We start from the raw sequence: 10669 nt of genomic DNA, 5'->3' as shown, positions 1-10669 counted from the left end.
CCGGGACTTTTCATGCACCACACTCACCGCCTTCTTCCCTCCGTGTCCTGAAAAGTGCGACCATTCTCCCCAGGAATTTCCACGGCAAGTATGGTGACCAGAAAGGGGTGTGGATGTGTGTGCGTACACAAGAGGGCTGGGTGCGAGGGTGGCCGGGTTGCTCAGGAACCTGGCTAACTTTCCGGGTCCGTTTCCTAGGGATTCGGGCGGCTTCCGCCCCCCCCGACAGGGGCAGGGGCTGGGACCTGGACTGGCGTGTCTTAGATCTTCGCGACGGTGTCTTCCCGCATCGGTGCCCTGCGCACGCCGTGCGCTGCCTCACTCAAACTTTCCGTCTTGAGTTTTCGTTAATGTGTTTTATTTGGGGGGGTGCGAGGGGGAGGGACCAGACGCGGGAATTGGACGAGTAGGGAGGGTGAGGGGACAAGTCAGGGAAGAGAGCAGGACTTCTTTTCTCCATCTTTTAATAAGCCCCATTCTCACTTTGTTTGGGTCGATGGCGAGAATGCCCTCTCGCCGGGCTCCCCTGTGCATCCCGCGGTGATTTCCGGCGGGGCCGGGACCGGTGGTACTCCGTGGGGAGCCCGAGGCGGCGGGCGGGATGGGGAAGGGGCGATCCGAATGAGAAAGGACCCCGACCGCCCCCACACAACACACAACCGGCCCAGTGGGGCACCCGAGGCGAGGCTGGGAGCCTTGGGCCCCAGGGTGCTCGGCTCACTTTTGCCCAGCCGGGGCGGGTGTGAAGGGCGTGGAGGGAGGTGGGGGTGGGGTGGGGGGAGCCGCAGCGGGCAGGAAGCAGGCAGGTGCTGGCCCAGAGGTGGACCGATCGAAATGCAACCGGTAAACTCCCCGCTCCGCGCGGCGGGACCCGCCTGGTCTTAGAGCAGCCCGACCCGCGGGGGGTCTCCCGGGATTTTCGGGGTCGGGACTCTCTCTCCCAACGGCTTCTATGGAGCCGGGTGGGAGGACCACCGTGGAGACAGCGGCGAGTCGCTCTTTTTGTAGTTTTGTTTTTATCTTAGACCTGCGTTAAACTGAGTAACAATTTCTCTTCCTCTGACTTGAGAACAAAACTTTTCAGCGAGCACGCCGGTCGCTGGAGTCCGGCGGCCGCCGGCGCCGCGCTCATCAGCCTGGGCCGAGCGACCTTCTCCGCCCGGAGCCCGGCCCCGCTGCCGCGCTCCCGAGCCTCCGGCCGCCCCCCTCCCCAACCCCGGGCTTTTCAGGGCTCGGCCTGGGCGTTTCGCCTTTGTGCTTTGTTAGGGAAAGCCTTTTCTTCCAGGGCACAACAAACTTGGGCGGAGAGCTTCCGTGTGGCCCCCAGGGCGAGGCCGCCCACGGTGGTGAGGCCATCCGAGGGGATGCCCGGGGCCGTCCTCTGCTCCAGGAACCCCTCCAAGAGCTCGAGGCCCGGGTGGACCCCGGCCGGCGAGGGCGCGCGGGAGCCCTGAGGTAGCGGGGGCTCGGGCTGCCTGCAGGCAGAGGAAGCGTTCTGGTTTCCCGTTAAGAACGCGCTGCTTTCTCGGGCCCGGGCCGCGGGCGGCTCCAGTGGAGGGCCAGGGCAGGGCCCGAGCCGGGCGCGCGTGGCACCGGGTGGGTGCATGGGGCGGGGGCGCTCCGCGTGGAGCTCAGCCCTGCCTGGCCGGGCCGGGCTGCCCGGGGTCTCCGGCCTGCGCCGCCTCCCTGCCCCGGGGGCAGCTGAGAGGGAGGACTCGGGCGCTCTCTGCCCGCGATGCCAACCAGCCACGTCTAGCCTCTCGCCTCCGCTCCAGACCCGGCTTGAGGGGCAAAGGGGAGGGAGAGAGAAAATAAAGAGAAAAAAGGGCGGGCAGTGAGGCCGCGGCGGGTCAGACTGTAGGGAGCAAGCGGGCAGGGGTGCCTGGCCTCCTCCTCTGCCCATCCCGGGGGTCCTTCCCGCAAATGGAAAAGGAGCCGAGGGGGGAAAGGCAGAAAGAGCGTCGAGGAAGAGCGACGCGGGCGTCTTCCATTCCCATCCCTCCTGGCCCGCGGAAAGGCGGCAAAAGTGGCGTGAGTTCGCTCGCTGCGCTCCGGGACGAGGTGGGGGAAGGCCGAGGACAGGGCGGCGCCGTGCCGCTGGCGACCGACGGGGTCGGGGCGGGCCCGGAGCAGGGACACACACCTGTTCTGCGAGCTGCGTCGTGTGCGGCGGCCAGGCGCCGGCGGCGCGAGAGGCAGAACCCTCCCTCCGGCACCCCAGGCCCGCAGTCTCGGATCGGGGAGGGCCTGGCTGCCCCGCGCCGGCCCGCCTGTGCAGGAGATCCGGAATCCAGGAGCCCGGTGGCTGCCCGCCGAAGCGGTGGCGCGCGGCGACCGGACCTGGGTGACCCGCGGGGCGGGGCTGTGCAGGGGCACGAGGTCCTTGGACTTTGATCGAAGGCAGCCTCCTCCGAGCCCCTGCCCCGCGGGCCCTGACCAGCTGCGGACCAGGGCCCCTCGCGCTTGTCCGTTCCTCCCCGCCCAGCGCCCTCGTTCCCCAAAGTTACAAGCAGATTGTTTGGTGAGGAGGTTGTCGGACCTAAAGTATTCTTTGTGCAAAGGCAACCGAGACCTGGAGGGAGAGGTCAGGCCAGGGAGTGGTGGGCTCGGCTCTGCGTTGGCCCCCAGTTTATGTAGGTTTCGCCTTCACCTCTTCCGCCTCCGTTTTCCCGAAAAGAGTTGGCTTTTCCCGGTTAAGACTCTTACCGGCTGCATTCTGCACCCGCTCGCTGAGCCGGCGGCCCCGCAGCCCCGCACTCGGACAGGCCGGGCTGTCTCGGATTCGCGCCCGTTAGCCAAGCCCGGCCTGGATCGGGGTCCAAATCTGGGACCGATCCCCGGCCACGTCTGAACCGCAGGCGTTGGCCCCAGCCCTGGAACCGTGTTAGCCTTACGCTTCCTGAGCTCTTGCATATGGTGGTAAAATTTCTGTTAGAGCGGTCTTTCCAAACACCCCCTGGGCATTTGGTATGCGGGAATTCTCTTCAAGCGAAGAAGTCTGTGAACTTAAGAAAAAAAAAATTCTTTCCTGAATTCTTCACAGCCCCCTACTCCCCTGGCCCCATTTCCCATTGTTCTTTGCTTTTTAAGTTGCCTGTTAATTTTTTAAAAGTTTATTTATGCAAAGGAAAAATACCGTTTAATTTGTTCTATTATTTTAATTCCTGGCTTTTGGAAACGGTTCAAAGACCACAAAAATGTCACCTGTTGTAATAAGCGGAGGAGTGTTGTGTGTGCGTTTTAATTGCCAGCAGAGTCGTAGTTTGGTGGGCGTTCAGAGCTTGGGCTCCGGGGAAGAGGCTTTGCAGCTTTCTTTGTGGCCGTCATTTGCAAGTGGGTTTGGCTCCCGGCAGCATTAGCAGCAGCGTCGCTTCCTTCTACGCGGATCCCGGCGCGGGTCAGGAAGCCCAGACCCCGGGCAGGGATGGTCAGAGGCTGGGGTGGGAGACTGCCCACTCTCTGGGACTTTCTGTCTGGCTTTCGGTTTTTCAATGCGAAAGTGGCTAGTTCGCGCCGTAGAGCGCGGAGCGCTGCGCATCAGCCCAGCCTCAGACATTTTCACGTTCCAAACGCCAGCTTCTTCGTTCCATTTGTCTTGGTTCTGGCATGTTTAACCATGCAATTAGTAATCTCACTAATTATTCAGTTAGCTGGCGTTTTGTAATCACTTTAAACCAGGGTCGGCTGTGTGATTTAACAAACTCTCCCACACGTACAGACCTGACCCAAACCCATCCCGTCAAGGATTTGAAATTTTAAAAACTCAATATTTGTTGGTCCCTCCTTCCAACCTCACTGCCTGCCAGACAATTTATTTAGTTTCGTGGATTGATCCCTCCTCCTTGTTTAGTTAATTCAACAAAGACTTTTTGCAATCTGTTTGGAGTTTGTCTGATGCCGTGGAAAAGTAGCTGATGATTTATTTGGTTGCTTTTCGATTTCTGTCTTCAGCCCTTCTTTCTCCTCCTTTCAGCGGGCATGTCAGCTGTTATTACTTCCTATTGATCCCTTTGCAAAGTGAGAAGTGAACTAAAATTAATGTCAATTCCACTGCTCGGATCAATAACTGGAGTTATTTTAATCTGGATTTGCACGAAGTGCTAAATTAAAAAAAATCAGCATAGAGGCAGAAAAGTAACAGTTAGTTACTTTCTCTTTGCCCGGTTCTTTACACTCACCCAAATGCTCCATCAAGCTGATTATCTTACAATCCATATTTTTTTAATTAAGAGGGTCAGTTAGTTTTCTTATTTGGGGTTCTGTGTTTAAACCCATGACATTTTGACATTGGGAGTGTATTAACTATAGATTTTCATAATGACTGTGGTCTGCTGAAGCCTCATCTATACAAGTTGTTAATGTGAGGAGGGGGTAAGGAAGAAAAGGGAAAAGAAAAAAGCACCCCCCTTCCCCAACAGAGACCAACGCCCGCCCACACAGTAGAGTAAAAGAGATGTGGCTTGGAAAAATATTGTGATTTATTTTCAGTGTAATGAAGTTTCAAATGAATAACCAGGTTTGAGTGATTCACCGTGTTCTGTTGGAGTGTCCGGTGCTGTCGCCAGATTACTAATTTATGAAACTCATTTAACATAATGAGGTGATCCAGGAAGTAAAAGTAGAAAGCGAATCCTCTGGGTGATGGTTATTTTGGGGGGGAAAACATTCCTCTCCTGACCCCCAGTGTATTATGTTTGGTCTTTTCTCCAGCTCATTTCATATAATATTGCTTGTTGATAGACAAGTAGATAGTTATTTCTGTTGCGAAGAGCTGCTTCGACCCCTTGGAACAGGCTTGGAGCCACTTTCAGAGCGTCCATGTTGTGTGACCATTAATCTGATTTGGAAACAGCCAAGAACAGGATTCCCAGACTTGTCAGGCTAACTGGCTGTCCTTGGCAGATCACCCCCTGCACTGCTCTAACTTGACAGGAAAGTTATTTAAAATTTGGAAGAGAGAAAAATCCGTTAATGTGAGATACATAATCTGGTAATTTAGCAATGATGTCTATAAGGAAAGATGCCAAATGAGGAAACAGTCTGATGGTGTGCACTCATCTTCCCAATTAATAATAGTCATTGACACGTCTGCTACAGGATGGAAGAAGGAAATACTCTCTTTGCACTGCATTAAGCCGGGAGGATTCATCTACAGTTTAAAGTTCTCTATTTGAGGGAATACCAAAGATACCCCATTATCTAGGTGGGTTTTTTTAAGGGAGGGGGTAAATTTTATTTGAGACATGACTCTCAATTTGAAGGATAAAATTTGTAGCATATGGTGATTTTTGGTTACACTTTGAGTTTCACTAGGTTTCTCTTTAGTGTATATTTTTGAAGCTAATAAGTCCTAGTATTCATCTTATATTATCCCGACTTGATATATAGTCCTTCTCCCACCCTCCCCCACCCCCACTCAAAATAAATTTGGGAACGGAATCAGTGGCTATGAAAACGTACAACCTAAATTTAAAAGGGAAATTGAAAGAAGTGTCTCCGAGCTCCAATTTGTTGCCGGGGCCTTTATGGGACATCAACTCTGACCAGGCCAATAAGCAGAGCAAAATAAGTCAGAAATTTTGTTAACATTTTGCTCTAAATGTTAATGGCAAATTCGAGGCTGTTTACAAATCTACTTAAGAGCCAGTACATTAGTAACTAAAATTACCAATCCGTTCTTTGCTGCCCCTGGAAGACAGACGCTTGTAGAGAACATATGCCAAAGGCACCCATTATGTTTTTAAATATTGTCAGAGACGCCAGGCATTTTATTGATGAAGGTTTTGTTCCTTCTCAGAAAAAGAGAGAGCCTGCGTGATTCGAGAGGAGTGTGTATCAAAAAGAACGCTGCCGTTGTTTCTTCGCATAGCACTTCTTTCTGGAAACGGTCTTAGATGATACGTGAAGATATGTGTTTATGTATGTGTCAATGTGTGTGATTTATCCACACGTAGAGTTTGTACCAACTAACATGTACAGATGTTCGTGGTCTAGATGTGCTTGATTTAGGGATTTGTCAGTATCAGGGCGTTGTTAGGGGAGATGAAGAAAGGATGCGTAAGTGGGGGGGGTCACATAGGTAGAACCTGGTCTCTGAACATCAGGCCTGCCATGAGTGGTCTGTGCAGGTGGAAGCCCTTTAAAATAGAGACCCCACCTAATCTACTGGGTGACTTGGCTTTCCAAAGCTCATTTGCTCAGGGAATATTGTATTTGGAGGTTTTATGATTTTTTTCCTTTGCTGGGCTCAAGCGCATTTCACCCGGAACGTGTAGGGACCAAAGTCAGCTACGCGTACATCACAGTAAGTTGTCTATTGATTTTCCTGAATGAAAATGGTCTGAGGCTGCTGCCCACTGGCTCCTAAAGCCTGTGGTGTCTCTTGCTGGAGCATCTGTAAGCCAGAAGGAGGGTGTTTCGATCACTTGGGGGTTCCCTTTTTTTCCTCCTCCTGACCTTCCTCCCCCCTCTTTTTTTCTCTTTGCTGTTTCTGCAGGTCTTAGAAGGGGATGATTCCCCAGTAATATTCCCTGCCCTGATCCCAGGTGCCGCTTGGCCTCCCTCCCAGGGAAGACTGCTTCTTGTGTGACGCCGGCCATAGAAAGAGACTCCAATGGACTTACACCGGGCAGCCTTCAAGATGGAGAACTCGTCCTACCTCCCCAACCCCCTGGCATCCCCAGCGCTGATGGTCCTGGCGTCCACGGCTGAGGCCAGCCGTGATGCTTCCATCCCTTGTCAGCAGCCACGACCCTTTGGTGTACCTGTCTCAGTAGACAAGGATGTGCATATTCCCTTCACCAACGGTTCCTATACCTTTGCCTCTATGTACCATCGGCAAGGTGGGGTGCCAGGCACTTTTGCCAATCGTGATTTTCCCCCTTCTTTACTACACCTCCACCCTCAGTTTGCTCCCCCAAATCTAGATTGCACCCCAATCAGTATGCTGAATCACAGTGGAGTGGGGGCTTTCCGTCCCTTTGCTTCCACTGAGGACCGAGAGAGTTATCAGTCAGCCTTCACGCCGGCCAAGCGACTTAAGAACTGCCATGACACCGAGTCTCCCCACTTGCGCTTCTCAGATGCAGATGGCAAGGAATATGACTTTGGGACACAGCTGCCATCTAGCTCCCCCGGTTCACTTAAGGTTGACGACACTGGGAAGAAGATTTTTGCTGTCTCTGGCCTCATTTCGGATCGGGAAGCCTCATCGAGCCCAGAGGATCGGAATGACAGATGTAAGTACTTCGGTGCGAGCCCTCCCCAGCCCCCAGTGAGCCCTGCCTTACAGTAGTGTTCAACAGGTCGGTGGCATTTTTCACGCTCCTGGTAATGGGAAGGGCCAACTACTTCCCGTTCGATAGCTGTGGAGTGCTAACATTTACTTGTCTCTTGTCAATGAGCATTGATAGTTTTGGTAGGAAATGTTTTTCTGAGGGTAGCCAGCGGCAAGTTGGCCTCTGCACCGCCTCTCTCCAGGGCATGATTGGCTTATTCTCTGGGGACTCTGGAGTGAAGGGGGTGCCACATGTGTAGTGGCATGAATGTCATTTCGTTAGACAGCGTAGGTTCCCAGGGAATTTGGGGGGCCTGAAAGAACTCCTCCATGCCTCCTCTCTGTGCTCTCCCCATTACGTTTCTCTGATCTCCGTATTATTTTTTAGCTTTTCCATTGTATCCCATCCAGCTGACTCCATACGATTTTATTTTCACAACTCTCAGCCCTTGTCCACATCAGGCTATTTTTCAGAGAAGGACAAAGGTGTCGTCAATCACCATAAAGCATTTCAAACAGCTGTGTTTTCCTTGCGATCGCAAGGCTAGAGAGCCGACTTCTCTTGGGATTTCACAGGTTTGCTGGATCCTTATCCTGAGGCTCACTTTTAGGACTAGACACGCTTGACCCGTGTGACTGCTCCATATTTGATGTTCACAACTATTATTAATTTCTGCTTATGGAACAGCTTTCTCATGTTCTCCAAGTGCCTTGTTGGGCCCTGGCTAGACTCACTAAGAGTTGGAACTAAACCTTTATGTGGAACTTGTGGATTAGGAGTGCTGAACTCTGCAATCTTCTCCTCTGATATAATCAGAAAATAATTGTGTTTTGAAGCTTTTGGGCTGTGGGTAGACAGAGCAGTTTTCTTCAAGCCTGGTGAGAATTTATGAACTGAGGGTGTTTTTCCACCCAACCCTTTGTTCTAAGATTTGCTTCATTTTATTTTCTTAAGAAAACTACATCCGAGGTTTGCTTTCCCCTCTTCTCTATTTTTTGTGCTCCCGTCCTCTCTATAACCACCAACACAAATGCCATTTTTTCTCTTCTCTTTATGATGCCGAGGAGAGTAATAGAGACATTGCAGCTCTCTCCCCTGTCGGCACTGCTTCCTTAGGCTGTCTCCTTGAATTAGGCACTGTGTTAACTTTCCTGCGCTAAAAGGCATCTGCCTAAACCCAGCGTACCTTTTCAATAAAAGTCATCATAAAATCAACCTGCCTTGTAAATCCATCGCTCTTTGGTTTTGAAATATGTTGTGAGTGTGTCTTTTATGTCAGCGTCTGTAAGCTGGAGACCTCCCCACTTAAGGGAGTAAGGCGGCTCTGTGACAGCACAGCTGCCCGTGTGGGCTCTCTCACTTGGCTTTGCCACCTTCTCCTTTTTTGTACAGCTGACACGCGCATGTGTGTGCACGCGCGCGTGTGTGTGTGTGTGCGTGTGTATGTGTTATGATCCTGCTTTTTGGATATACCTGCAGAACATGGATTGGCATTGTGTTGCTCTGTTTTATTTTAGTTTAGTTTAGTTTTCATTTGTCAGTATGCAAGTGATCAAGGCTAGCTGTAATCTGACCTCTGGCTAAAACAGCCCTAGGTTAGGGTGTGACAGATTCTGTTCCTTTTTGTCTCCAAATACAAGTTGAAAATGAAATCCTCTCAAAACTAATATGCCGTAAAGTAACATCTGGAGATCAAGATTCCTTTCTTCTCTCCTAACAAATCCAGCTTGTCTCCATTTTCCTATCTTTTTAGCCCAAACCTGTCTCAGACCCGCAGAGCAGGAGTAAGCTTGTTAGTCAAGTCAGAACCCATAGATGGGGATCTCCATTCCCCTCCGAGTGTCAAAGCCATAACTCTTCTGTTTGCCTGGGTTGCATTGTGTGGTGGTGCCATCCCCTATGGAGATGGATCCCTCACACAGGAATACGCCTGGGTGGAGAAAAATTAAATGAGTCTGTCTCCCAAAGTGAAATGGAATTCTGACCTTGAAATGAATGAGATTCTGATCAGAAGGGTGGGGAAACTTCTTTATTTGAAATTGTAGTGTTACATAAATTGGAGCCTTCTCCTCTTTTATTTGCTTAAAATATCCTCCCTTTAGAGAGTACTTTGTCGTCTCTTTTTTCTCTTACGCAAACATTAAACCTAAAGGCGTGTTTGTGAGTGTCGGATGTTTGTACACCCACGTTATTATCTAGAGTTGCGTTTGTGACTAATCTTTAACAAGAAACAAAGGTGCAAAGTGAAGAGGAGCCGGTTAGCCTGTGATAACCCTGGATCTGTGCTCCTTTCTCTTTCCCTTCCTTAGGTAGGGCAGCAGCCTTCACAGGGTGGTGCTGGGGAGCATTTGTGCTTGTGATTTTGAGTTTTTGGAAGGCACAAGAAACATTTTCCTGTAGGGAAAGGTTGAGGAGGCACTGTGACCAAGTCTGCTGCAGCTTTCTTGGCTCCTGTCATATGCCGACGTGTGTCGGGATATTTATGGTCTGTTTTATGTAAATACATATTTAAGGGCCGTTAGAAGGCCTGATTATTCCCACTAGATGCCTTTCAGGTCCTCCCTACAGAACCGTTTTGAAATAAGTAATATTTCTCAGATAATCGAGTGACAGTATACAGGACTGCTTCCAATGGGAGAGCTTGAGGGGTAGATGGGGCAGCGAGGGGGGTGGGGAGGCGAGAAGAGAGAGGATGAAGAGTGTTCAAAAGAGCAGAGTAGCAGCATACAGAGGCTTCTGCCCAGATTGCCAAAATTAACCATGTATATTTTAATTTTTTAATTCTTAAAAGGTAGAGTTAATTTCTAATAGCATTGACTCATTTTTCAGTCCTCTTCATATACATAAAATAAATTTTTCATAAAATGTAAAAAAAAATGTTTTAATTACGTTCAACAGTAAAACTCTTAAATAAGCATTTAGCTTTAGGGTTTTGTTTGCAGTAGGGGCGGGTGAATGGGGTTGTGTGTGTGTGTGTGTCCCTTAGTGTAGAAGTTTTATGACTGAGTTTTAGGTCAATGAAAAATCAGTTTTACAATGGAAACACTGACAGTTTTTACTGTCGCAGCCACCCCCTGCTCACACACTGCATCCATATGCAGATATGTCCACATCTGAGAGCATTTGAAAGCAGGGCCTGCAGACATGGTATAATGCACACATGTTCTTTCCTTAAATCTGGGTACTGATAGCAGGATTTCTTTTGTGATTAAATATGCATTTTTGTAGAAAGAAATGTAGCTACTTGGGTAAAGTCTTCTCTCTCCTAGTAGATGAGTCCGGCTTGCTCGCCTGTTCATCTACCTGGCATCACAGGTGATCCCTAAGGTAGGTGTTGGGCTCTATGGAAAAAAAGAAGCCTTTACTCGACAGGACTGACTTATTTGCCCTGG

The 10669-nt window shown here is 50.5% G+C and overlaps 1 protein-coding gene across 1 annotated transcript in view; it reads left to right on the top strand.

The window, feature by feature from the left end:
- Positions 1-1338: 1338 nt before the first annotated feature.
- Positions 1339-10669, top strand: part of LOC124239216 (E3 ubiquitin-protein ligase RNF220-like) — a 193915-nt gene continuing 184584 nt past the window's right edge. Inside the window, exons 1-2 of the mRNA XM_046660711.1 lie at positions 1339-1455; positions 6497-7238. Of these exons, the coding sequence (XP_046516667.1) occupies positions 6614-7238 (625 nt within the window). The 5' untranslated portion in view covers positions 1339-1455; positions 6497-6613. The remainder of the gene's footprint in view (positions 1456-6496; positions 7239-10669) is intronic.

The sequence above is a fragment of the Equus quagga genome, chromosome 5 (assembly GCF_021613505.1).
Source record: "Equus quagga isolate Etosha38 chromosome 5, UCLA_HA_Equagga_1.0, whole genome shotgun sequence".
NCBI classification, from domain to species: Eukaryota; Metazoa; Chordata; class Mammalia; order Perissodactyla; family Equidae; genus Equus; species Equus quagga.
The sequence above is the reverse complement of the archived record's forward strand: the minus strand, read 5'-3'. Positions and strand labels throughout refer to the sequence as shown.